This window comes from Giraffa tippelskirchi, chromosome X (genome assembly GCF_054371585.1).
Source record: "Giraffa tippelskirchi isolate mGirTip1 chromosome X, T2T-mGirTip1v1.2.pri, whole genome shotgun sequence".
Lineage (NCBI taxonomy): Eukaryota > Metazoa > Chordata > Mammalia > Artiodactyla > Giraffidae > Giraffa > Giraffa tippelskirchi.
In genome coordinates this window covers 33485943-33512581 of record NC_137289.1, presented here as the reverse complement: position 1 = coordinate 33512581, position 26639 = coordinate 33485943, and the positions used below count along the sequence as shown (strand labels likewise).

The 26639-nt window shown below is 50.7% G+C and overlaps 3 protein-coding genes and 2 pseudogenes across 3 annotated transcripts; all 5 read right to left on the bottom strand.

The window, feature by feature from the left end:
• Positions 1-1256: 1256 nt before the first annotated feature.
• On the bottom strand, positions 1257-3064 carry LOC145535501 (uncharacterized). Its single transcript, XM_081563942.1, has 3 exons — positions 2898-3064; positions 2360-2708; positions 1257-1613 (listed from the first exon to the last, which is right to left on the bottom strand). The coding sequence occupies exons 1-3, from the start codon at positions 2974-2976 to the stop codon at positions 1538-1540; spliced, it is 504 nt and encodes a 167-aa protein (XP_081420068.1). The 5' UTR covers positions 2977-3064; the 3' UTR covers positions 1257-1537.
• Positions 3065-8747: 5683 nt separating this feature from the next.
• LOC145535526 (non-histone chromosomal protein HMG-14 pseudogene) lies at positions 8748-9052 on the bottom strand (annotated as a pseudogene).
• A 3168-nt stretch (positions 9053-12220) lies between these two features.
• Positions 12221-14027, bottom strand: LOC145535525 (uncharacterized). The gene is made up of 3 exons (XM_081563983.1): positions 13861-14027; positions 13323-13671; positions 12221-12577 (listed from the first exon to the last, which is right to left on the bottom strand). Exons 1-3 carry the CDS (start codon positions 13937-13939, stop codon positions 12502-12504), a joined length of 504 nt encoding a protein of 167 aa, XP_081420109.1. The 5' UTR covers positions 13940-14027; the 3' UTR covers positions 12221-12501.
• A 5681-nt stretch (positions 14028-19708) lies between these two features.
• LOC145536763 (non-histone chromosomal protein HMG-14 pseudogene) lies at positions 19709-20013 on the bottom strand (annotated as a pseudogene).
• A 3167-nt stretch (positions 20014-23180) lies between these two features.
• LOC145536762 (uncharacterized) lies at positions 23181-24988 on the bottom strand. The gene is made up of 3 exons (XM_081566565.1): positions 24822-24988; positions 24284-24632; positions 23181-23537 (listed from the first exon to the last, which is right to left on the bottom strand). The coding sequence occupies exons 1-3, from the start codon at positions 24898-24900 to the stop codon at positions 23462-23464; spliced, it is 504 nt and encodes a 167-aa protein (XP_081422691.1). The 5' UTR covers positions 24901-24988; the 3' UTR covers positions 23181-23461.
• Between the last annotated feature and the right edge of the window lie 1651 nt (positions 24989-26639).

Genomic DNA, 26639 nt, shown 5'->3' with positions numbered 1-26639 from the left:
CATCTGAAGGAGATGTTCAATAGGAGCAAGTTGGATTTTTAAACAGGTTTCCCTCAAGTTAAATAGACAAGGCAGGCCTGGTTATGGAGGGCCCATGGGGCTTGTGGCTTGTCTTACTGGGACATGATTGCTGACGCCCTGGACACTGCCTTGATATTTCAGCCTACAGAGGTGAGGAAAGTTTAGCTCACCTGGGTCCAAGTTCACTACAACTCACCACCACCAGTCCGGCAGCCTGTATCCATCACTGCACTCACATGGGCACTGTGAAGCAAAGCGAATAAACTCATCTGGGAGTTTTGGATACATACTCTCTTAATACAGCCTATGGTTTTTCTACAGTCTCAAATGGTAATCTTGTGACCTACAAATCAGTCATCGCTGCCTGAGCAAACAAAAAAGTATTTCAAGTGAACACAGGTAAAGAATCTGGCCTGAACTGAAAGCTTCCCTTCCCCCCACCACTCCCACCGCCCACCAAACACATTCCCCGAAACCCACCTCTTTAAAATAATACCATCAAAAATATATCTTTAGATGTTCCCAAGTCCTCCAGAGGATATTCACTCATAAAGTTCAATTTGAGCCCCATCCACCAGGTGTATGGTTTGACTGTATGCAATTCTCTTAAACTGGTCACTCTTAGCTCAGTGCCACTTTATTCAAAATTGTCGTGTCAATTTTCAGACAAATTTCCAGTTTGTACACCTTGCTCCTACCCTCCACCATAATGTCACTGTTTTAGCAATGGTTTCAGGCTGACACATCATAGCACACCAAACATGAAGTGGTAGGGCTAGGACTTCCCTGCTGGTCCAGTGGCTAAGACTCCCCACTCCCAATGCTGGGACCCGGGTTCAATCCCTGGTTAGGGAACTAGATGCCACATCTAAGACCTGGTGCAACCAAAGAAATAGTTTTTAAAAATGATGTAGGGCTGACGCTTTCTACACTGCTTTACTGAGCACTAAAATCAATGGCAGGAGTCCCCTGCACTTGGACTTCTAAGCTGTCTCCCCATATCAGTCTCAGCCTAACTAAACAGACACTTACTCATACAGTGTATGTGAGTTACTCCCTAACTCCAGTGCCTGAATATTTATAAATCCACTTATTTAGCTAAGGACTTTTCGATATGTTAAGTAATAGAGTTCAACCCTCTCATAACCTAGATCCTTAATGCAGTAATGTGCACTTCCCAGATCAGATGCAGCCCCAACATGACTCCACAAAGTGCTCAATAAAGGATACCAGAGTTAGAAGAAATTGAACTTTATTATGTCTCAGTTTTCACAGGAAATAGGAACAACAGTGATTTCCTTTTCTTGCTCTTTTAGGAAATCACATTACTACTGATAACTGGCATTTTCATAAATTGGTGTTTACTTATCCTATTTCTACTGGCCAAAGCCCCCAAAGTTCAAAACTTATTTGCTAAACATGGAAAAGGCATCCAAACAAAAACAAAAACAAAAACCTTGAGAATGTCTAGGACCAGTGTGTCCAAGACTTGAAGCAGGTTTTATAACGGCTGCCCTCACAAATTGTTGTTTTCAGGCTTACTGAACTGCCCTCTGGCTTCGCTCCCATCGCTGCGACTTGAAAGCGCCTTCCTAAGGGGAGAAAATGGCAAATATTCAGTATTTGGGAGTTGTGGACCACATTAGATATACGATGTCCATTTTATGCTGGTTTTAAAATTTGTATTCTCCCAAATGCCCAGGGAACATCCTTTTGTATATCCAGTTCCAGGCTCTCTTTAGGGAGAATTTTCCTTTGTGCACAAAATTTATGGGAGCGCTGAAAACCTCAGTATTCCATATTAAGCGTTTTTAATACACTGTTTAAGAATCAAGACTAAAGGCACCGAGACTTCCCTGGTGGTCCAGTGGCTAAGACTTCTCGCTCCCCCGGCAGGGGGCGCGGTTCAACCCCTGGTCAGGGAGCTAGATCCCACAGGCCGAAACGAAAGATCTCGCATGCCGCCACCAAGACCGGGTGCAACCAAATAAATATTGGAAGACTAAACGCGCGAAAACATTGCACGACGACCAAATTATTTAACATTTTAAATAAAGGCAAGATTCAATCCTGCACTTGCACGACTGGGTCTCACTCGCCTCCCACTGACCTAAACCCCGATCCAATGAAACGTTATTCACCGAAACCTACGCTTCCGGATTTAATTCACTCACTCACCGCCCCGCCCCAACCCGGGAGCCCAAGGGCGGGCAGCCTCCAAGGGCCTCGAGCCCCCCACCGAGATCGGGCTCTGGGGGAAGGGACAGCGCCAAAGGCGTCGGGAGAAGAGCCCTAACGTCCCAGAAAATTTGGGGCGCCTCCAGAGCAAGCCACTTACCGAGCGAACACATTGGGGTACCGGCTGCGCTGGAAAATGCTCTCCAGCTCCTTCAGGTGCAGCCGGTGGAACGGGCAGCCGTGGAATCTTGGCTGCCTGTCCGAGGGCTGCGGATCCTCGGCGTCCGCCTGCATCGGCGGCTCCTGCGGGAACTCCTCCTCGTCGCCGTCGCCGTCGCCGTCGCCGCCGCCGCCCTTCTGGATCTCGTCCACCATGGGGTCGGGTGCTCCCACCCCAACCTGGCCCTGTTCCGCTGCTGCTGCCGCCGCTGCCGACTCAGGTTCCGACCCCGACTCCTCCTCGACGGCGGCACTTGTTGCGATGCCCGAGACCTCGGTGGGCTTCGTATCTGGAAAGGAAAAAGACAAGAAGTCTGGGCGTCGGAGCGCCGAGTGTGCGCCGCGGCGGGAGGCGCGGGCCCGCGACCTGAGCGGCGACGGCGCCCGCGCCGCAGCCGCGTCCCGTCCACTCGCCACTCCCAGGGAAAGGGCCTTTCCCTCGAGTTCGCCAGGGCACCTATCCCGCTCCGGACACTGACCGGGTTCTTCCTGGGGCTCGTCGACTCCCAGGCCGAGGTAACCGGAGTCTTCGTGGTTGTCTCCGGGCGCACGGTCCATGTCGCTAGCGCTGTCCGAGCAGCTGTGCGCCTCGGCCGACGCTGCGCTGTTGACGGCGGCGATCCCGAGGGCCTGACCGGTCGGATTCTCTTTCTGTGACGCCGCGTTGCGAGTTTATAGCTTGTCTCCCCAGTAACGGCGCGTGCGGTGGGTGTGGCCGCTGGGGCGTGCACGTGGGCAGGGCGTGGCCATAGAGTAGAGGGGTGCACGTGGGGAGAGTCCTGGCAGGGGGCGAGCGGGTGGGGGCGCGCGAGCTCCCACTTGTGGCTGAGCTGAATACTCCCGGCTCCTGCCTGGGGTCGGTCCTGAACTAGGGGCTTCTCCCGATCGTGCGAGCTGACTTGGGACAGGGGAGGGGCGAGGGAATGAGACCTCACGCGTCCCGGGAGCCTGGGAGAAATGTTGGGAGAACGTCTCTCCGCCTGGCCCTCGATGGGCTCAGGCTTGCTGCCATTTGTTCCTCCCCCCAACCCCCCTCCCCCCGGCCCCCGGAGCGTTCGACGCAGAGATGGGACTGGAGAAACCGCGGGGCCCCAGCAACCCCAGCCGGCTGAGACGACAGTCGTCCCCCCTTGTCGCGTGGGCTCTGAGCGCGACTTCCCTCTGGGAAGTCGATAATTAACGGATGGGACTGTGATTCTGGTCCATTCGCTCTCAAAGTCCATGAAACGGGCTAGTGATTCAGACGGAAAGATGTAGGTGGGAGACTACTTGCTGGATTTTTGCAGGAAGGCGCTAAACGCAGAGCCCGCCCCGTTCCCTGGAGGATACTGGGGCGAGGGAATTGGGGCTGTATTTGCAGACACACTGTGTGCTCGGAGGCCTGCTGCAAGAAGCCCAGCCTGTTCCTTGCAAATGCAACAAGTAATCCAAATGTCTACTAACCTACGTCAGAGAGCAAGTGTAGAACACTGCACGTGGCCCTTGCTTTGGCCCTGGACGCGATTGTGGAGGACACAGCATCTGCTTTGCTATGCTCCGCTACCGCGTCTGGGGCTGCCGGCCCTCTGCACAAGTGCACGGGTTTCTTATGCTGGGCGCTGTGTGGACTGGGGTGTCGTCGTTGTTTAGTCGCTCAGTCGCGTCCGACTCTTTGCGACCCCGTGGACTGTAGCACACCAGGCTCCTCTGTCCATGGGATTCTCCAAGCAAGAATACCGTCGTGGGTTGCCATTCCCTTCTCCAGGGGATCTTCCCGACCCAGGGATGGAACCTGCGTCTCCTGCATTGGCAGGCGGATTCCTTATGGCTCAGCCACCTGGAAAGCCCCTGGACTTGGGTTAAATTCCTCTTTTTCTTCTTTGGCTCCTCTAATCCCCTCCTTGGCGCCCACCTTTTCCCTTCTCACCCTCCTCTTTCCCCTCCTCTCTCTCCCTTTGACTGGGACCATCTTCCAGAACTCTTGTTCTCCACCCTACTCACCTCACCCACAATGAACAGTTTGGGCTTGGGATTAGTTATAAGCTGAGAAACCTCTAATGGTTATGATCCTGGTGTTCCTTAGCCTAGCTAGGGTATCCCTTACAATGCAGGTCGTGTGACAGCTTTCTGTAATGTGGAAGCAGCCCTCTAAATAGATTCACCTAGGTAAGATTTACGGAGAAGGCGATGGCACCCCACTCCAGTACTCTTTTGCCTGGAAAATCCCATGGACGGAGGAGCCTGGCAGGCTTCAGTCCACGGGGTCGCTAAGAGTCGGACACAACTGAGCGACTTCACTTTCACTTTTCCCTTTCATGCACTGGAGAAGGAAACGGCAACCCACTCCAGTATTCTTGCCTGGAGAATCCCAGGGACGGCGGAGCCTGGTGGGCTGCCGGCTATGGGGTCGCACAGAGTCGGACACGACTGAAGCGACTTAGCAGCGGTGGTGGCCGGTGGCTTTTGTTTGTACAAGATGCTGTACTTGTATTTCTGAAGTTTGAGGAACCTGATGTTTAAAAAGAAGGTCAGGGGTCAATACTCGGAAATGAGAAATTGTGTTTTCAAAAGCATCTGGTGAGGATGGCAACGTGTGCACACTGGGGCTCAGTTGTTCCTCTCTCCCAGCGGAGGCTGGGCCTCAGGGTGCACTCCCCTCCTCTCTGTGCAGAAGGCCCACATCACACACAACCACGGTGCTGATGTCTGACACACAGCCACAAGTGCAAAGGGAGAGAAGAGAGGAGTGAAAGTAGTGGAAGCACAGCCTAAAGCACATGCTTTCCCCCCCAAAACAGAGCCTCTCGCTCCACTGGGAGCATCCAAGCTGTGAAACTGGCCTGGGATGTACCCTTGTGAGGGGAAATTCCAATGGAGTCAAGGCACTTATCTCAGCAGTCACTTCACAGGAGGACCTCAGTGTTCACCATTAAACACATTTAACAGAAACCATCTTAAAGAATTGATGCTTTGGAACTGTGACCTGGGAGAAGACTCCTGGGGGTCCCTTGGCCTGCGAGGAGATCAAACCAGTCCATCCTAAAGGAACTCAGTCCTGAGGATGAGATGGTTGGATGGCATCACTGACTCGATGGACATGAGTTTGAGCAAGCTCTGAGAGTTGGTGATGGACAGGGAAGCCTGGCATGCTGCAGTCCACGGGGTCGCAACGAGTCAGACACGACTGAGCGACTAAACGGAACTGAACTGAACATTAAAGAAGCCTTGCACTGCTCCGAGCAATGGTTGTTCAGTTCGGTTCAGTCGCTCAGTCGTGTCCGACTCGTTGGGACCCCATGGACCGCAGCACGCCAGGCCTCCCTGTCCATCACCAACTCCCAGAGTTTACCCACACTCATGTCCATCGAGTCAGTGATGCCATCCAGCCATCTCATCCTCTGTCGTCCCCTTCTGCTCCTGCCCCCAATCCTTCCCAGCATCAGGGTCTTTTCCAATGAGTCAACTCTTCGCATGAGGTGGCCAAAGTACTGGAGTTTCGGCTTCAACATCATTCCTTCCTATGAACACCCAGGACTGATCTCCCTTAGGATGGACTGGTTGGATCTCCCTGCAGTCCAAGGGACTCTCAAGAGTCTTCTCCAACACCACGGTTCAAAAGCATCAGTTCTTCGGCGCTCGGCTTTCTTCACAGTCCAACTCTCACCTCCGTACATGACTACTGGAAAAGCCATAGCCTTGACTAGACGGACCTTTGTTGGCAAAGGTCTCTGCTTTTTGATATGCTATCTAGGCTGGTCATAACTTTCCTTCCAGGGAGTAAGCGTCTTTTAATTTCATGGCTGCAGGGATTTTGGAGGCCCCCAAAAATAAAGCCTGACACTGTTTCCCCATCTATTTCCCAGGAAGTGATGGGACCGGATGCCACGATCTTCGTTTTCTGAATGTTGAGCTTTAAGCTAACTCTTGCACTCTCCTCTCTCACTTTCACCGAGAGGCTTTTTAGTTCCTCCTCACTTTCTGTCATAAGGGTGGTGTCATCTGCATAAGCTGAGGTTATTGATATTTTTCCCGGCAATTTTGATTCCAGCTTGTGCTTCCTCCAGCCCAGGGTTTCTCATGATGTACTCTGCCTAGAAGTTAAAGAAGCAGGGTGACAATATAGAGACTTGACATACTCCTTGTCCTGTTTGGAACCAGTGTGTTGTTCCATGTCCAGTTCTACCTGTTGCTTCCTGACCTGCATACAGGTTTCTCAAGAGACAGGTCAGGTGCCAAGGTTGTACTGAGAACTTAATGCTTTCTAAAACGTGGGCCTGAAGACGCTACTCGGGAAGGCGCTCTTCTTGCTTTGCACAGCACTAAACCAAAATAATCCGTTTTGGTGTTGAATTAGCAGGAATCAAGGTTCTCTCAAGGAAGATAATACATTGCAAGGTGTGATTGCTTTGGAGGAAGGTGCAATACTCCTCACCGGCCTTATGGGGTCTCCTCTGTGTCGCCTCTGAAGCAGCAGAACCTGTGTGCCAGGACTCCCATTGCCCCATCTTCTCCCCAGAGAGGACAGCGAACAGAATTTGGAGCATGTGGGATGAATGCTCGGCTGCCACCTTCCCATGGATCCCTGTAATGTAGCCTCTTAGGAAGCTTCCCTTGTGTCCAGCATTGGGCTGAGTGTTTCAATTACCACGGGTGGGACTCTACCCTGCCTGGAAATACACTCTTCTCTCACTGGGGACTCGTCCCGCCCCATCCTGCATGTGCATGCAACACCAAAGGGTGAGGGTGAGGATGGGATAATGGAAGGTGGAGGGAAAAAAAAGTATGCGTCAGTAGAAACCGACCTTGGGTACTTGGAAAACTTCTATCATGCACACAGGCCCACTGCCAGTGACTGGGGGATGGCACCTCTTGATAGGAGGCCTCCTTGCCATTCTCTGTGAATGACATTCCCTTAGAAATTCCCATCTGTTCACACTTAACCCCATTGGACACACACACACACACACACAAAAGATGCTGAGAATTCACCTCTTTATTGAAAAATACAAAAATGTGCCCTACTTTAAAAGGGGGACACTGACTTTTTGCATGTATTCAACTCATTTAACGGGCATTCGGTGAAGTGCTCTTGGTACTGTGCTGTGCATAAAACCTGGCAGAAAATATCTTCAGAAGAACTGTCATGGAGACCATATCTTAGTCACGAGGGACTACAGCACGGTCACGGGTGACAGGGGCTGATTCTGGGCCAACTTCGGCCTGGCCAGAGGAACGCGAGGGCAGAGGAGGCATGGATGGCACAGGCCGCCTGCATGACAGTGGCTCCAGAAGAACCCTTCTCCAATCAGGCTCCAGAACAAGGATGGGACTACAGGGCCCATCCGAGATGATGCCCACAGGGTGGCCCGGGGAGGGGCGGCGCGGTGCGTATTTCTCAACATTAATGCCCTCTGATGTCTCCTCCCCTTGACTCTCATATTCTTCAACCAAACTTTCAATTAAGAGAGGAAAAAAGGGATTGGTTTACTATCTTGAGCAATTTCTGTCATAGTAACCACTTCCCCCCACACAACATGCCACTCTTGTTTTCATCTTTTATAATGGAGTTTTGATTGGTTGTTTTGAGGATCACTACACAGACATTTCGATTTGTACACACTTCTTCACATACATACCAGAAACTGAAAACAATCATGTAGTTGTGATTCTTAGCAGTTATTCCAGTGACTTTCCAGCTTAAAATTGGGAGCAAATTTTCCTTAACAGGATATCAAGTACCAGTTATCTTCAAATATTGATATTCTGTTACATCATACGTCCCACTGATTCACACTATCATATACACTATATCCTCAAACTGTCAGTCGTTCACAGCACATTGACCAAGTTCCTAGGAAAACTGAACTACCACGACCAAAGATATTACAGAGTGCACAAAATTCTGACCAGGAGAGTCAAGATCAAGGAGTAGTTGGCTGTAGGAACGAATCCTACCAAAACAAGCTGGGAAGAGAAGTAATTTAAAGTGTTCAAGACATTAAATGCACAACTGACTCCACACTGCCATTTAGTATGCTTTTGTATTATAGGATAGAAAAGCTACCCCCATCTATGGACTGTTAAGCTGACACCCAAGACAATCAAAGCCTCCACTATCCAATATCCCACTAGTTTCTGGTTGTCCCAAAAAATAAACAACCAGCAAATGATTTCACCTCTTGCAAAAAAGCATTTCCACTTAAAAAATGGGATGAGGTGGGATTTCCTCCTTTTTAAAAATGTTTCAGAGCTACTAAAATACTTGCATTTACAAAATAGGCGATAAAAATATTCCTCTGGATGGGACAAGAGGGGAAACAGGGACCACTGACCGGACTGGGTGTGCGGTATTAATCAGACTTGGCTTCTTTTCCTTCTGCTTCATCAGAGGTTGGGCTCTCCTCGATTTTAGTCTCTCCGTTTTCTGCAGGTAAGTCTTCTTTAGTGTCTGGGTTGGCCCCTTCCGCCTGTTTTGGCTTTGCTCCTCTTTTCCCTTCTGTTTGCATTATTTTGCCTGAAGATTTATCCTTTCCCCGGCCTCTTTGGGCTTCGTTTCCACTTTTGCAGGAGCCGGTTTAGCTGACAGCCTTGAAGATCTCCTCTTGGGCTCCTCCTTCGCCGCCTCCTCTGCAGAGGTGACCTTCCTCTTGGGCATCGTGGCGGCGGGGTGGGCGAGAGCTGGCGCCTGAGGGCCGCGGCGCGCCAAGAGCCTTGGCGAGGCCGAGTAGCCTGACCGCTGCCACTTTTCCCGCTGCCCGAGCTGCTGGGACCCACAGCCAACATGCCACTCTTTATGCTGTAGCTCTTATAAATCCCCCTGGGAGAAGCTGTTTCTTGATTGATAAAACATCTTAGTAAAGTTTCCACCACAGCCCCGTTCCCTTCAGTTTACCCTTACTGAGCGCTAAGTGCCAAGCTTCCCGATAAGCAGATCTCCTGTTTTGTCTCTGTCCTCCCACCCTGAATACTCGTTAGTGGTTTTTCCAGTTAGATGCTAGTCCAGCTGATGGATCGCACCCAGTCCCTTCTGTTAATGCTATGTCTGGTACAGGATGGAGAAATGTCCGTATCTCGACAGCGGATCCTCAGTGGTCCAACTGCCTCTGCCCCCTACCTTCCAGGGATAGCATCACCCTGGGTGTGGGGGCAGCTGAGCATACTCAAAGTCCCTTCCGTTTGTAAAAGAGTGAAACTAGAACACTTTCTAACACCATACACAGGAATAAAATGGATTAAAGATCTAAACGTAAGACCAGAAACTATCAAACTCCTAGAGGAAAACAGAGGCCAAACACGCTCTGACATGAATCACAGCAGGATCCTCTACGACCCACCTCCCCAAGTAATGGAAATAAAAGCAAAAATAAACCAATGGGACCTAATTAACTTAAAGGCTTTTGCACAAGGAAGGAACCTATAAGTAAGCTGACAAGACAGCCGTCAGAATAGGAGAAAACAATAGCAAATGAAGCAACTGACAATGAATTCATCTCAAAAATATACAAGCAGCTCCTGCAGCTCAATTCCAGAAAAGTAAACGACCCAGTCAAAACATGGGCCAAAGAACTAAAGAGACATTTCACCAAAGAAGACATACAGATGCCTAACAAACACATGAAAAGATGCTCAACGTCTCTCATTATCAGAGAAATGCAAATCAAAACCACAATGAGGTGCCATCTCACACCAGACAGAATGGCTGCTATCCAAAAGTCTACAAACAATAAATGCTGGAGAGGGTGCAGAGAAAAAGGAGCCCTCTTACACCGTTGGTAGGAATGCAAGCTAGTACAGCCACTGTGGAGAACAGTGTGCAGATTCCTTACAAAACTGGAACTAGAACTGCCATACGACCCAGCGATCCCACTGCCGGGCAGACACACCGAGGAAACCAGACTTGAAAGACACACGTGTACCCCAGTGTTCAGCACAACACTGCTTGTAATAGCAGGGACATGGAAGCAACCTAGATGTCCGGCAGCAGACGAATGGATGAGAAAGCCGTGGTACATATGCACAATGCGATATTAATCAGCCATTAAAAAGAATGCACTTGAATCAGTTCTAATGAGGTGGATGAAACTGGAGCCTGTTATACAGAGTGCAGTAAATCAGAGAGAAAAACACCAAGACAGTATACGAACGAGCCCATATATATGGAATTTAGAAAGATGGCAACGATGACCCTATATGTGAGACAGCAAAAGAGACACAGATGTAAAGAACAGTCTTTCGGACTCTGTGGGAGAAGGCGAGGGTGGGATGATTTGAGAGGGTAGCGTTGAAAGGTGTGTATTATCAAATGTGAAGTGGATCGCTGGTCCAGGTTTGATGCCTGAGACAGGGTGCTCAGGGTTGGTGCACTGGGAGGACCCCGGGGGATGGAATGGGGAGGGATGTGGGAGGGGGGTTCTGGATGGGAAACACGTGTGTGCCCGTGACTGATTCATGTCGATGTATGGCAAAAACCGCTACAATATTGTAAAGAAATTTGCCTCCAATTAAAATAAATGATTGTTTTAAAGGAAAAAAAAAATTCAAATAAATAAATAAATAAAAGTTCCTTCCATCTGAAGGAGATGTTCAATAGGAGCAAGTTGGATTTTTAAACAGGTTTCCCTCAAGTTAAATAGACAAGGCAGGCCTGGTTATGGAGGGCCCATGGGGCTTGTGGCTTGTCTTACTGGGACATGATTGCTGACGCCCTGGACACTGCCTTGATATTTCAGCCTACAGAGGTGAGGAAAGTTTAGCTCACCTGGGTCCAAGTTCACTACAACTCACCACCACCAGTCCGGCAGCCTGTATCCATCACTGCACTCACATGGGCACTGTGAAGCAAAGCGAATAAACTCATCTGGGAGTTTTGGATACATACTCTCTTAATACAGCCTATGGTTTTTCTACAGTCTCAAATGGTAATCTTGTGACCTACAAATCAGTCATCGCTGCCTGAGCAAACAAAAAAGTATTTCAAGTGAACACAGGTAAAGAATCTGGCCTGAACTGAAAGCTTCCCTTCCCCCCACCACTCCCACCGCCCACCAAACACATTCCCCGAAACCCACCTCTTTAAAATAATACCATCAAAAATATATCTTTAGATGTTCCCAAGTCCTCCAGAGGATATTCACTCATAAAGTTCAATTTGAGCCCCATCCACCAGGTGTATGGTTTGACTGTATGCAATTCTCTTAAACTGGTCACTCTTAGCTCAGTGCCACTTTATTCAAAATTGTCGTGTCAATTTTCAGACAAATTTCCAGTTTGTACACCTTGCTCCTACCCTCCACCATAATGTCACTGTTTTAGCAATGGTTTCAGGCTGACACATCATAGCACACCAAACATGAAGTGGTAGGGCTAGGACTTCCCTGCTGGTCCAGTGGCTAAGACTCCCCACTCCCAATGCTGGGACCCGGGTTCAATCCCTGGTTAGGGAACTAGATGCCACATCTAAGACCTGGTGCAACCAAAGAAATAGTTTTTAAAAATGGTGTAGGGCTGACGCTTTCTACACTGCTTTACTGAGCACTAAAATCAATGGCAGGAGTCCCCTGCACTTGGACTTCTAAGCTGTCTCCCCATATCAGTCTCAGCCTAACTAAACAGACACTTACTCATACAGTGTATGTGAGTTACTCCCTAACTCCAGTGCCTGAATATTTATAAATCCACTTATTTAGCTAAGGACTTTTCGATATGTTAAGTAATAGAGTTCAACCCTCTCATAACCTAGATCCTTAATGCAGTAATGTGCACTTCCCAGATCAGATGCAGCCCCAACATGACTCCACAAAGTGCTCAATAAAGGATACCAGAGTTAGAAGAAATTGAACTTTATTATGTCTCAGTTTTCACAGGAAATAGGAACAACAGTGATTTCCTTTTCTTGCTCTTTTAGGAAATCACATTACTACTGATAACTGGCATTTTCATAAATTGGTGTTTACTTATCCTATTTCTACTGGCCAAAGCCCCCAAAGTTCAAAACTTATTTGCTAAACATGGAAAAGGCATCCAAACAAAAACAAAAACAAAAACCTTGAGAATGTCTAGGACCAGTGTGTCCAAGACTTGAAGCAGGTTTTATAACGGCTGCCCTCACAAATTGTTGTTTTCAGGCTTACTGAACTGCCCTCTGGCTTCGCTCCCATCGCTGCGACTTGAAAGCGCCTTCCTAAGGGGAGAAAATGGCAAATATTCAGTATTTGGAGTTGTGGACCACATTAGATATACGATGTCCATTTTATGCTGGTTTTAAAATTCGTATTCTCCCAAATGCCCAGGGAACATCCTTTTGTATATCCAGTTCCAGGCTCTCTTTAGGGAGAATTTTCCTTTGTGCACAAAATTTATGGGAGCGCTGAAAACCTCAGTATTCCATATTAAGCGTTTTTAATACACTGTTTAAGAATCAAGACTAAAGGCACCGAGACTTCCCTGGTGGTCCAGTGGCTAAGACTTCTCGCTCCCCCGGCAGGGGGCGCGGTTCAACCCCTGGTCAGGGAGCTAGATCCCACAGGCCGAAACGAAAGATCTCGCATGCCGCCACCAAGACCGGGTGCAACCAAATAAATATTGGAAGACTAAACGCGCGAAAACATTGCACGACGACCAAATTATTTAACATTTTAAATAAAGGCAAGATTCAATCCTGCACTTGCACGACTGGGTCTCACTCGCCTCCCACTGACCTAAACCCCGATCCAATGAAACGTTATTCACCGAAACCTACGCTTCCGCATTTAATTCACTCACTCACCGCCCCGCCCCAACCCGGGAGCCCAAGGGCGGGCAGCCTCCAAGGGCCTCGAGCCCCCCACCGAGATCGGGCTCTGGGGGAAGGGACAGCGCCAAAGGCGTCGGGAGAAGAGCCCTAACGTCCCAGAAAATTTGGGGCGCCTCCAGAGCAAGCCACTTACCGAGCGAACACATTGGGGTACCGGCTGCGCTGGAAAATGCTCTCCAGCTCCTTCAGGTGCAGCCGGTGGAACGGGCAGCCGTGGAATCTTGGCTGCCTGTCCGAGGGCTGCGGATCCTCGGCGTCCGCCTGCATCGGCGGCTCCTGCGGGAACTCCTCCTCGTCGCCGTCGCCGTCGCCGTCGCCGCCGCCGCCCTTCTGGATCTCGTCCACCATGGGGTCGGGTGCTCCCACCCCAACCTGGCCCTGTTCCGCTGCTGCTGCCGCCGCTGCCGACTCAGGTTCCGACCCCGACTCCTCCTCGACGGCGGCACTTGTTGCGATGCCCGAGACCTCGGTGGGCTTCGTATCTGGAAAGGAAAAAGACAAGAAGTCTGGGCGTCGGAGCGCCGAGTGTGCGCCGCGGCGGGAGGCGCGGGCCCGCGACCTGAGCGGCGACGGCGCCCGCGCCGCAGCCGCGTCCCGTCCACTCGCCACTCCCAGGGAAAGGGCCTTTCCCTCGAGTTCGCCAGGGCACCTATCCCGCTCCGGACACTGACCGGGTTCTTCCTGGGGCTCGTCGACTCCCAGGCCGAGGTAACCGGAGTCTTCGTGGTTGTCTCCGGGCGCACGGTCCATGTCGCTAGCGCTGTCCGAGCAGCTGTGCGCCTCGGCCGACGCTGCGCTGTTGACGGCGGCGATCCCGAGGGCCTGACCGGTCGGATTCTCTTTCTGTGACGCCGCGTTGCGAGTTTATAGCTTGTCTCCCCAGTAACGGCGCGTGCGGTGGGTGTGGCCGCTGGGGCGTGCACCTGGGCAGGGCGTGGCCATAGAGTAGAGGGGTGCACGTGGGGAGAGTCCTGGCAGGGGGCGAGCGGGTGGGGGCGCGCGAGCTCCCACTTGTGGCTGAGCTGAATACTCCCGGCTCCTGCCTGGGGTCGGTCCTGAACTAGGGGCTTCTCCCGATCGTGCGAGCTGACTTGGGACAGGGGAGGGGCGAGGGAATGAGACCTCACGCGTCCCGGGAGCCTGGGAGAAATGTTGGGAGAACGTCTCTCCGCCTGGCCCTCGATGGGCTCAGGCTTGCTGCCATTTGTTCCCCCCCCAACCCCCCTCCCCCCGGCCCCCGGAGCGTTCGACGCAGAGATGGGACTGGAGAAACCGCGGGGCCCCAGCAACCCCAGCCGGCTGAGACGACAGTCGTCCCCCCTTGTCGCGTGGGCTCTGAGCGCGACTTCCCTCTGGGAAGTCGATAATTAACGGATGGGACTGTGATTCTGGTCCACTCGCTCTCAAAGTCCATGAAACGGGCTAGTGATTCAGACGGAAAGATGTAGGTGGGAGACTACTTGCTGGATTTTTGCAGGAAGGCGCTAAACGCAGAGCCCGCCCCGTTCCCTGGAGGATACTGGGGCGAGGGAATTGGGGCTGTATTTGCAGACACACTGTGTGCTCGGAGGCCTGCTGCAAGAAGCCCAGCCTGTTCCTTGCAAATGCAACAAGTAATCCAAATGTCTACTAACCTACGTCAGAGAGCAAGTGTAGAACACTGCACGTGGCCCTTGCTTTGGCCCTGGACGCGATTGTGGAGGACACAGCATCTGCTTTGCTATGCTCCGCTACCGCGTCTGGGGCTGCCGGCCCTCTGCACAAGTGCACGGGTTTCTTATGCTGGGCGCTGTGTGGACTGGGGTGTCGTCGTTGTTTAGTCGCTCAGTCGCGTGCGACTCCTTGCGACCCCGTGGACTGTAGCACGCCAGGCTCCTCTGTCCATGGGATTCTCCAAGCAAGAATACCGTCGTGGGTTGCCATTCCCTTCTCCAGGGGATCTTCCCGACCCAGGGATGGAACCTGCGTCTCCTGCATTGGCAGGCGGATTCCTTATGGCTCAGCCACCTGGAAAGCCCCTGGACTTGGGTTAAATTCCTCTTTTTCTTCTTTGGCTCCTCTAATCCCCTCCTTGGCGCCCACCTTTTCCCTTCTCACCCTCCTCTTTCCCCTCCTCTCTCTCCCTTTGACTGGGACCATCTTCCAGAACTCTTGTTCTCCACCCTACTCACCTCACCCACAATGAACAGTTTGGGCTTGGGATTAGTTATAAGCTGAGAAACCTCTAATGGTTATGATCCTGGTGTTCCTTAGCCTAGCTAGGGTATCCCTTACAATGCAGGTCGTGTGACAGCTTTCTGTAATGTGGAAGCAGCCCTCTAAATAGATTCACCTAGGTAAGATTTACGGAGAAGGCGATGGCACCCCACTCCAGTACTCTTTTGCCTGGAAAATCCCATGGACGGAGGAGCCTGGCAGGCTTCAGTCCACGGGGTCGCTAAGAGTCGGACACAACTGAGCGACTTCACTTTCACTTTTCCCTTTCATGCACTGGAGAAGGAAACGGCAACCCACTCCAGTATTCTTGCCTGGAGAATCCCAGGGACGGCGGAGCCTGGTGGGCTGCCGGCTATGGGGTCGCACAGAGTCGGACACGACTGAAGCGACTTAGCAGCGGTGGTGGCCGGTGGCTTTTGTTTGTACAAGATGCTGTACTTGTATTTCTGAAGTTTGAGGAACCTGATGTTTAAAAAGAAGGTCAGGGGTCAATACTCGGAAATGAGAAATTGTGTTTTCAAAAGCATCTGGTGAGGATGGCAACGTGTGCACACTGGGGCTCAGTTGTTCCTCTCTCCCAGCGGAGGCTGGGCCTCAGGGTGCACTCCCCTCCTCTCTGTGCAGAAGGCCCACATCACACACAACCACGGTGCTGATGTCTGACACACAGCCACAAGTGCAAAGGGAGAGAAGAGAGGAGTGAAAGTAGTGGAAGCACAGCCTAAAGCACATGCTTTCCCCCCCAAAACAGAGCCTCTCGCTCCACTGGGAGCATCCAAGCTGTGAAACTGGCCTGGGATGTACCCTTGTGCGGGGAAATTCCAATGGAGTCAAGGCACTTATCTCAGCAGTCACTTCACAGGAGGACCTCAGTGTTCACCATTAAACACATTTAACAGAAACCATCTTAAAGAATTGATGCTTTGGAACTGTGACCTGGGAGAAGACTCCTGGGGGTCCCTTGGCCTGCGAGGAGATCAAACCAGTCCATCCTAAAGGAACTCAGTCCTGAGGATGAGATGGTTGGATGGCATCACTGACTCGATGGACATGAGTTTGAGCAAGCTCTGAGAGTTGGTGATGGACAGGGAAGCCTGGCATGCTGCAGTTCACGGGGTCGCAACGAGTCAGACACGACTGAGCGACTAAACGGAACTGAACTGAACATTAAAGAAGCCTTGCACTGCTCCGAGCAATGGTTGTTCAGTTCGGTTCAGTCGCTCAGTCGTGTCCGACTTGTTGGGACCCCATGGACCGCAGCACGCCAGGCCTCCCTGTCCATCACCAACTCCCAGAGTTTACCCACACTCATGTCCATCGAGTCAGTGATGCCATCCAGCCATCTCATCCTCTGTCGTCCCCTTCTGCTCCTGCCCCCAATCCTTCCCAGCATCAGGGTCTTTTCCAATGAGTCAACTCTTCGCATGAGGTGGCCAAAGTACTGGAGTTTCGGCTTCAACATCATTCCTTCCTATGAACACCCAGGACTGATCTCCCTTAGGATGGACTGGTTGGATCTCCCTGCAGTCCAAGGGACTCTCAAGAGTCTTCTCCAACACCACAGTTCAAAAGCATCAGTTCTTCGGCGCTCAGCTTTCTTCACAGTCCAACTCTCACCTCCGTACATGACTACTGGAAAAGCCATAGCCTTGACTAGACGGACCTTTGTTGGCAAAGGTCTCTGCTTTTTGATATGCTATCTAGGCTGGTCATAACTTTCCTTCCAGGGAGTAAGCGTCTTTTAATTTCATGGCTGCAGGGATTTTGGAGGCCCCCAAAAATAAAGCCTGACACTGTTTCCCCATCTATTTCCCAGGAAGTGATGGGACCGGATGCCATGATCTTCGTTTTCTGAATGTTGAGCTTTAAGCTAACTCTTGCACTCTCCTCTCTCACTTTCACCGAGAGGCTTTTTAGTTCCTCTTCACTTTCTGTCATAAGGGTGGTGTCATCTGCATAGCTGAGGTTATTGATATTTTTCCCGGCAATCTTGATTCCAGCTTGTGCTTCCTCCAGCCCAGGGTTTCTCATGATATACTCTGCCTAGAAGTTAAAGAAGCAGGGTGACAATATAGAGACTTGACATACTCCTTGTCCTGTTTGGAACCAGTGTGTTGTTCCATGTCCAGTTCTACCTGTTGCTTCCTGACCTGCATACAGGTTTCTCAAGAGACAGGTCAGGTGCCAAGGTTGTACTGAGAACTTAATGCTTTCTAAAACGTGGGCCTGAAGACGCTACTCGGGAAGGCGCTCTTCTTGCTTTGCACAGCACTAAACCAAAATAATCCGTTTTGGTGTTGAATTAGCAGGAATCAAGGTTCTCTCAAGGAAGATAATACATTGCAAGGTGTGATTGCTTTGGAGGAAGGTGCAATACTCCTCACCGGCCTTATGGGGTCTCCTCTGTGTCGCCTCTGAAGCAGCAGAACCTGTGTGCCAGGACTCCCATTGCCCCATCTTCTCCCCAGAGAGGACAGCGAACAGAATTTGGAGCATGTGGGATGAATGCTCGGCTGCCACCTTCCCATGGATCCCTGTAATGTAGCCTCTTAGGAAGCTTCCCTTGTGTCCAGCATTGGGCTGAGTGTTTCAATTACCACGGGTGGGACTCTACCCTGCCTGGAAATACACTCTTCTCTCACTGGGGACTCGTCCCGCCCCATCCTGCATGTGCATGCAACACCAAAGGGTGAGGGTGAGGATGGGATAATGGAAGGTGGAGGGAAAAAAAAGTATGCGTCAGTAGAAACCGACCTTGGGTACTTGGAAAACTTCTATCATGCACACAGGCCCACTGCCAGTGACTGGGGGATGGCACCTCTTGATAGGAGGCCTCCTTGCCATTCTCTGTGAATGACATTCCCTTAGAAATTCCCATCTGTTCACACTTAACCCCATTGGACACACACACACACACACACAAAAGATGCTGAGAATTCACCTCTTTATTGAAAAATACAAAAATGTGCCCTACTTTAAAAGGGGGACACTGACTTTTTGCATGTATTCAACTCATTTAACGGGCATTCGGTGAAGTGCTCTTGGTACTGTGCTGTGCATAAAACCTGGCAGAAAATATCTTCAGAAGAACTGTCATGGAGACCATATCTTAGTCACGAGGGACTACAGCACGGTCACGGGTGACAGGGGCTGATTCTGGGCCAACTTCGGCCTGGCCAGAGGGACGCGAGGGCAGAGGAGGCATGGATGGCACAGGCCGCCTGCATGACAGTGGCTCCAGAAGAACCCTTCTCCAATCAGGCTCCAGAACAAGGATGGGACTACAGGGCCCATCCGAGATGATGCCCACAGGGTGGCCCGGGGAGGGGGGGCGCGGTGCGTATTTCTCAACATTAATGCCCTCTGATGTCTCCTCCCCTTGACTCTCATATTCTTCAACCAAACCTTCAATTAAGAGAGGAAAAAAGGGATTGGTTTACTATCTTGAGCAATTTCTGTCATAGTAACCACTTCCCCCCACACAACATGCCACTCTTGTTTTCATCTTTTATAATGGAGTTTTGATTGGTTGTTTTGAGGATCACTACGCAGACATTTCGATTTGTACACACTTCTAAACATACATACCAGAAACTGAAAACAATCATGTAGTTGTGATTCTTAGCAGTTATTCCAGTGACTTTCCAGCTTAAAATTGGGAGCAAATTTTCCTTAACAGGATATCAAGTACCAGTTATCTTCAAATATTGATATTCTGTTACATCATACGTCCCACTGATTCACACTATCATATACACTATATCCTCAAACTGTCAGTCGTTCACAGCACATTGACCAACTTCCTAGGAAAACTGAACTACCACGACCAAAGATATTACAGAGTGCACAAAATTCTGACCAGGAGAGTCAAGATCAAGGAGTAGTTGGCTGTAGGAACGAATCCTACCAAAACAAGCTGGGAAGAGAAGTAATTTAAAGTGTTCAAGACATTAAATGCACAACTGACTCCACACTGCCATTTAGTATGCTTTTGTATTATAGGATAGAAAAGCTACCCCCATCTATGGACTGTTAAGCTGACACCCAAGACAATCAAAGCCTCCACTATCCAATATCCCACTAGTTTCTGGTTGTCCCAAAAAATAAACAACCAGCAAATGATTTCACCTCTTGCAAAAAAGCATTTCCACTTAAAAAATGGGATGAGGTGGGATTTCCTCCTTTTTAAAAATGTTTCAGAGCTACTAAAATACTTGCATTTACAAAATAGGCGATAAAAATATTCCTCTGGATGGGACAAGAGGGGAAACAGGGACCACTGACCGGACTGGGTGTGCGGTATTAATCAGACTTGGCTTCTTTTCCTTCTGCTTCATCAGAGGTTGGGCTCTCCTCGATTTTAGTCTCTCCATTTTCTGCAGGTAAGTCTTCTTTAGTGTCTGGGTTGGCCCCTTCCGCCTGTTTTGGCTTTGCTCCTCTTTTCCCTTCTGTTTGCATTATTTTGCCTGAAGATTTATCCTTTCCCCGGCCTCTTTGGGCTTCGTTTCCACTTTTGCAGGAGCCGGTTTAGCTGACAGCCTTGAAGATCTCCTCTTGGGCTCCTCCTTCGCCGCCTCCTCTGCAGAGGTGACCTTCCTCTTGGGCATCGTGGCGGCGGGGTGGGCGAGAGCCGGAGCCTGAGGGCCGCGGCGCGCCAAGAGCCTTGGCGAGGCCGAGTAGCCTGACCGCTGCCACTTTTCCCGCTGCCCGAGCTGCTGGGACCCACAGCCAACATGCCACTCTTTATGCTGTAGCTCTTATAAATCCCCCTGGGAGAAGCTGTTTCTTGATTGATAAAACATCTTAGTAAAGTTTCCACCACAGCCCCGTTCCCTTCAGTTTACCCTTACTGAGCGCTAAGTGCCAAGCTTCCCGATAAGCAGATCTCCTGTTTTGTCTCTGTCCTCCCACCCTGAATACTCGTTAGTGGTTTTTCCAGTTAGATGCTAGTCCAGCTGATGGATCGCACCCAGTCCCTTCTGTTAATGCTATGTCTGGTACAGGATGGAGAAATGTCCGTATCTCGACAGCGGATCCTCAGTGGTCCAACTGCCTCTGCCCCCTACCTTCCAGGGATAGCATCACCCTGGGTGTGGGGGCAGCTGAGCATACTCAAAGTCCCTTCCGTTTGTAAAAGAGTGAAACTAGAACACTTTCTAACACCATACACAGGAATAAAATGGATTAAAGATCTAAACGTAAGACCAGAAACTATCAAACTCCTAGAGGAAAACAGAGGCCAAACACGCTCTGACATGAATCACAGCAGGATCCTCTACGACCCACCTCCCCAAGTAATGGAAATAAAAGCAAAAATAAACCAATGGGACCTAATTAACTTAAAGGCTTTTGCACAAGGAAGGAACCTATAAGTAAGCTGACAAGACAGCCGTCAGAATAGGAGAAAACAATAGCAAATGAAGCAACTGACAATGAATTCATCTCAAAAATATACAAGCAGCTCCTGCAGCTCAATTCCAGAAAAGTAAACGACCCAGTCAAAACATGGGCCAAAGAACTAAAGAGACATTTCACCAAAGAAGACATACAGATGCCTAACAAACACATGAAAAGATGCTCAACGTCTCTCATTATCAGAGAAATGCAAATCAAAACCACAATGAGGTGCCATCTCACACCAGACAGAATGGCTGCTATCCAAAAGTCTACAAACAATAAATGCTGGAGAGGGTGCAGAGAAAAAGGAGCCCTCTTACACCGTTGGTAGGAATGCAAGCTAGTACAGCCACTGTGGAGAACAGTGTGCAGATTCCTTACAAAACTGGAACTAGAACTGCCATACGACCCAGCGATCCCACTGCCGGGCAGACACACCGAGGAAACCAGACTTGAAAGACACACGTGTACCCCAGTGTTCAGCACAACACTGCTTGTAATAGCAGGGACATGGAAGCAACCTAGATGTCCGGCAGCAGACGAATGGATGAGAAAGCCGTGGTACATATGCACAATGCGATATTAATCAGCCATTAAAAAGAATGCACTTGAATCAGTTCTAATGAGGTGGATGAAACTGGAGCCTGTTATACAGAGTGCAGTAAATCAGAGAGAAAAACACCAAGACAGTATACGAACGAGCCCATATATATGGAATTTAGAAAGATGGCAACGATGACCCTATATGTGAGACAGCAAAAGAGACACAGATGTAAAGAACAGTCTTTCGGACTCTGTGGGAGAAGGCGAGGGTGGGATGATTTGAGAGGGTAGCGTTGAAAGGTGTGTATTATCAAATGTGAAGTGGATCGCTGGTCCAGGTTTGATGCCTGAGAGAGGGTGCTCAGGGTTGGTGCACTGGGAGGACCCCGGGGGATGGAATGGGGAGGGATGTGGGAGGGGGGTTCTGGATGGGAAACACGTGTGTGCCCGTGACTGATTCATGTCGATGTATGGCAAAAACCGCTACAATATTGTAAAGAAATTTGCCTCCAATTAAAATAAATGATTGTTTTAAAGGAAAAAAAAAATTCAAATAAATAAATAAATAAAAGTTCCTTCCATCTGAAGGAGATGTTCAATAGGAGCAAGTTGGATTTTTAAACAGGTTTCCCTCAAGTTAAATAGACAAGGCAGGCCTGGTTATGGAGGGCCCATGGGGCTTGTGGCTTGTCTTACTGGGACATGATTGCTGACGCCCTGGACACTGCCTTGATATTTCAGCCTACAGAGGTGAGGAAAGTTTAGCTCACCTGGGTCCAAGTTCACTACAACTCACCACCACCAGTCCGGCAGCCTGTATCCATCACTGCACTCACATGGGCACTGTGAAGCAAAGCGAATAAACTCATCTGGGAGTTTTGGATACATACTCTCTTAATACAGCCTATGGTTTTTCTACAGTCTCAAATGGTAATCTTGTGACCTACAAATCAGTCATCGCTGCCTGAGCAAACAAAAAAGTATTTCAAGTGAACACAGGTAAAGAATCTGGCCTGAACTGAAAGCTTCCCTTCCCCCCACCACTCCCACCGCCCACCAAACACATTCCCCGAAACCCACCTCTTTAAAATAATACCATCAAAAATATATCTTTAGATGTTCCCAAGTCCTCCAGAGGATATTCACTCATAAAGTTCAATTTGAGCCCCATCCACCAGGTGTATGGTTTGACTGTATGCAATTCTCTTAAACTGGTCACTCTTAGCTCAGTGCCACTTTATTCAAAATTGTCGTGTCAATTTTCAGACAAATTTCCAGTTTGTACACCTTGCTCCTACCCTCCACCATAATGTCACTGTTTTAGCAATGGTTTCAGGCTGACACATCATAGCACACCAAACATGAAGTGGTAGGGCTAGGACTTCCCTGCTGGTCCAGTGGCTAAGACTCCCCACTCCCAATGCTGGGACCCGGGTTCAATCCCTGGTTAGGGAACTAGATGCCACATCTAAGACTGGTGCAACCAAAGAAATAGTTTTTAAAAATGATGTAGGGCTGACGCTTTCTACACTGCTTTACTGAGCACTAAAATCAATGGCAGGAGTCCCCTGCACTTGGACTTCTAAGCTGTCTCCCCATATCAGTCTCAGCCTAACTAAACAGACACTTACTCATATAGTGTATGTGAGTTACTCCCTAACTCCAGTGCCTGAATATTTATAAATCCACTTATTTAGCTAAGGACTTTTCGATATGTTAAGTAATAGAGTTCAACCCTCTCATAACCTAGATCCTTAATACAGTAATGTGCACTTCCCAGATCAGATGCAGCCCCAACATGACTCCACAAAGTGCTCAATAAAGGATACCAGAGTTAGAAGAAATTGAACTTTATTATGTCTCAGTTTTCACAGGAAATAGGAACAACAGTGATTTCCTTTTCTTGCTCTTTTAGGAAATCACATTACTACTGATAACTGGCATTTTCATAAATTGGTGTTTACTTATCCTATTTCTACTGGCCAAAGCCCCCAAAGTTCAAAACTTATTTGCTAAACATGGAAAAGGCATCCAAACAAAAACAAAAACAAAAACCTTGAGAATGTCTAGGACCAGTGTGTCCAAGACTTGAAGCAGGTTTTATAACGGCTGCCCTCACAAATTGTTGTTTTCAGGCTTACTGAACTGCCCTCTGGCTTCGCTCCCATCGCTGCGACTTGAAAGCGCCTTCCTAAGGGGAGAAAATGGCAAATATTCAGTATTTGGGAGTTGTGGACCACATTAGATATACGATGTCCATTTTATGCTGGTTTTAAAATTTGTATTCTCCCAAATGCCCAGGGAACATCCTTTTGTATATCCAGTTCCAGGCTCTCTTTAGGGAGAATTTTCCTTTGTGCACAAAATTTATGGGAGCGCTGAAAACCTCAGTATTCCATATTAAGCGTTTTTAATACACTGTTTAAGAATCAAGACTAAAGGCACCGAGACTTCCCTGGTGGTCCAGTGGCTAAGACTTCTCGCTCCCCCGGCAGGGGGCGCGGTTCAACCCCTGGTCAGGGAGCTAGATCCCACAGGCCGAAACGAAAGATCTCGCATGCCGCCACCAAGACCGGGTGCAACCAAATAAATATTGGAAGACTAAACGCGCGAAAACATTGCACGACGACCAAATTATTTAACATTTTAAATAAAGGCAAGATTCAATCCTGCACTTGCACGACTGGGTCTCACTCGCCTCCCACTGACCTAAACCCCGATCCAATGAAACGTTATTCACCGAAACCTACGCTTCCGCATTTAATTCACTCACTCACCGCCCCGCCCCAACCCGGGAGCCCAAGGGCGGGCAGCCTCCAAGGGCCTCGAGCCCCCCACCGAGATCGGGCTCTGGGGGAAGGGACAGCGCCAAAGGCGTCGGGAGAAGAGCCCTAACGTCCCAGAAAATTTGGGGCGCCTCCAGAGCAAGCCACTTACCGAGCGAACACATTGGGGTACCGGCTGCGCTGGAAAATGCTCTCCAGCTCCTTCAGGTGCAGCCGGTGGAACGGGCAGCCGTGGAATCTTGGCTGCCTGTCCGAGGGCTGCGGATCCTCGGCGTCCGCCTGCATCGGCGGCTCCTGCGGGAACTCCTCCTCGTCGCCGTCGCCGTCGCCGTCGCCGCCGCCGCCCTTCTGGATCTCGTCCACCATGGGGTCGGGTGCTCCCACCCCAACCTGGCCCTGTTCCGCTGCTGCTGCCGCCGCTGCCGACTCAGGTTCCGACCCCGACTCCTCCTCGACGGCGGCACTTGTTGCGATGCCCGAGACCTCGGTGGGCTTCGTATCTGGAAAGGAAAAAGACAAGAAGTCTGGGCGTCGGAGCGCCGAGTGTGCGCCGCGGCGGGAGGCGCGGGCCCGCGACCTGAGCGGCGACGGCGCCCGCGCCGCAGCCGCGTCCCGTCCACTCGCCACTCCCAGGGAAAGGGCCTTTCCCTCGAGTTCGCCAGGGCACCTATCCCGCTCCGGACACTGACCGGGTTCTTCCTGGGGCTCGTCGACTCCCAGGCCGAGGTAACCGGAGTCTTCGTGGTTGTCTCCGGGCGCACGGTCCATGTCGCTAGCGCTGTCCGAGCAGCTGTGCGCCTCGGCCGACGCTGCGCTGTTGACGGCGGCGATCCCGAGGGCCTGACCGGTCGGATTCTCTTTCTGTGACGCCGCGTTGCGAGTTTATAGCTTGTCTCCCCAGTAACGGCGCGTGCGGTGGGTGTGGCCGCTGGGGCGTGCACCTGGGCAGGGCGTGGCCATAGAGTAGAGGGGTGCACGTGGGGAGAGTCCTGGCAGGGGGCGAGCGGGTGGGGGCGCGCGAGCTCCCACTTGTGGCTGAGCTGAATACTCCCGGCTCCTGCCTGGGGTCGGTCCTGAACTAGGGGCTTCTCCCGATCGTGCGAGCTGACTTGGGACAGGGGAGGGGCGAGGGAATGAGACCTCACGCGTCCCGGGAGCCTGGGAGAAATGTTGGGAGAACGTCTCTCCGCCTGGCCCTCGATGGGCTCAGGCTTGCTGCCATTTGTTCCCCCCCCAACCCCCCTCCCCCCGGCCCCCGGAGCGTTCGACGCAGAGATGGGACTGGAGAAACCGCGGGGCCCCAGCAACCCCAGCCGGCTGAGACGACAGTCGTCCCCCCTTGTCGCGTGGGCTCTGAGCGCGACTTCCCTCTGGGAAGTCGATAATTAACGGATGGGACTGTGATTCTGGTCCACTCGCTCTCAAAGTCCATGAAACGGGCTAGTGATTCAGACGGAAAGATGTAGGTGGGAGACTACTTGCTGGATTTTTGCAGGAAGGCGCTAAACGCAGAGCCCGCCCCGTTCCCTGGAGGATACTGGGGCGAGGGAATTGGGGCTGTATTTGCAGACACACTGTGTGCTCGGAGGCCTGCTGCAAGAAGCCCAGCCTGTTCCTTGCAAATGCAACAAGTAATCCAAATGTCTACTAACCTACGTCAGAGAGCAAGTGTAGAACACTGCACGTGGCCCTTGCTTTGGCCCTGGACGCGATTGTGGAGGACACAGCATCTGCTTTGCTATGCTCCGCTACCGCGTCTGGGGCTGCCGGCCCTCTGCACAAGTGCACGGGTTTCTTATGCTGGGCGCTGTGTGGACTGGGGTGTCGTCGTTGTTTAGTCGCTCAGTCGCGTGCGACTCCTTGCGACCCCGTGGACTGTAGCACGCCAGGCTCCTCTGTCCATGGGATTCTCCAAGCAAGAATACCGTCGTGGGTTGCCATTCCCTTCTCCAGGGGATCTTCCCGACCCAGGGATGGAACCTGCGTCTCCTGCATTGGCAGGCGGATTCCTTATGGCTCAGCCACCTGGAAAGCCCCTGGACTTGGGTTAAATTCCTCTTTTTCTTCTTTGGCTCCTCTAATCCCCTCCTTGGCGCCCACCTTTTCCCTTCTCACCCTCCTCTTTCCCCTCCTCTCTCTCCCTTTGACTGGGACCATCTTCCAGAACTCTTGTTCTCCACCCTACTCACCTCACCCACAATGAACAGTTTGGGCTTGGGATTAGTTATAAGCTGAGAAACCTCTAATGGTTATGATCCTGGTGTTCCTTAGCCTAGCTAGGGTATCCCTTACAATGCAGGTCGTGTGACAGCTTTCTGTAATGTGGAAGCAGCCCTCTAAATAGATTCACCTAGGTAAGATTTACGGAGAAGGCGATGGCACCCCACTCCAGTACTCTTTTGCCTGGAAAATCCCATGGACGGAGGAGCCTGGCAGGCTTCAGTCCACGGGGTCGCTAAGAGTCGGACACAACTGAGCGACTTCACTTTCACTTTTCCCTTTCATGC

Bases quoted from the DNA above. Each gene is read 5' to 3' on its own strand.
- LOC145535501 (XM_081563942.1), bottom strand. From the start codon at position 2,976: ATGGACCGTGCGCCCGGAGACAACCACGAAGACTCCGGTTACCTCGGC. The intron at 2,709-2,897 runs GTCAGTGTCCGG...TTTCCTTTCCAG, and splicing joins CGAGCCCCAGGAAGAACCCG to ATACGAAGCCCACCGAGGTC. The intron at 1,614-2,359 runs GTAAGTGGCTTG...TTCTCCCCTTAG, and splicing joins TACCCCAATGTGTTCGCTCG to GAAGGCGCTTTCAAGTCGCA.
- LOC145535525 (XM_081563983.1), bottom strand. From the start codon at position 13,939: ATGGACCGTGCGCCCGGAGACAACCACGAAGACTCCGGTTACCTCGGC. The intron at 13,672-13,860 runs GTCAGTGTCCGG...TTTCCTTTCCAG, and splicing joins CGAGCCCCAGGAAGAACCCG to ATACGAAGCCCACCGAGGTC. The intron at 12,578-13,322 runs GTAAGTGGCTTG...TTCTCCCCTTAG, and splicing joins TACCCCAATGTGTTCGCTCG to GAAGGCGCTTTCAAGTCGCA.
- LOC145536762 (XM_081566565.1), bottom strand. From the start codon at position 24,900: ATGGACCGTGCGCCCGGAGACAACCACGAAGACTCCGGTTACCTCGGC. The intron at 24,633-24,821 runs GTCAGTGTCCGG...TTTCCTTTCCAG, and splicing joins CGAGCCCCAGGAAGAACCCG to ATACGAAGCCCACCGAGGTC. The intron at 23,538-24,283 runs GTAAGTGGCTTG...TTCTCCCCTTAG, and splicing joins TACCCCAATGTGTTCGCTCG to GAAGGCGCTTTCAAGTCGCA.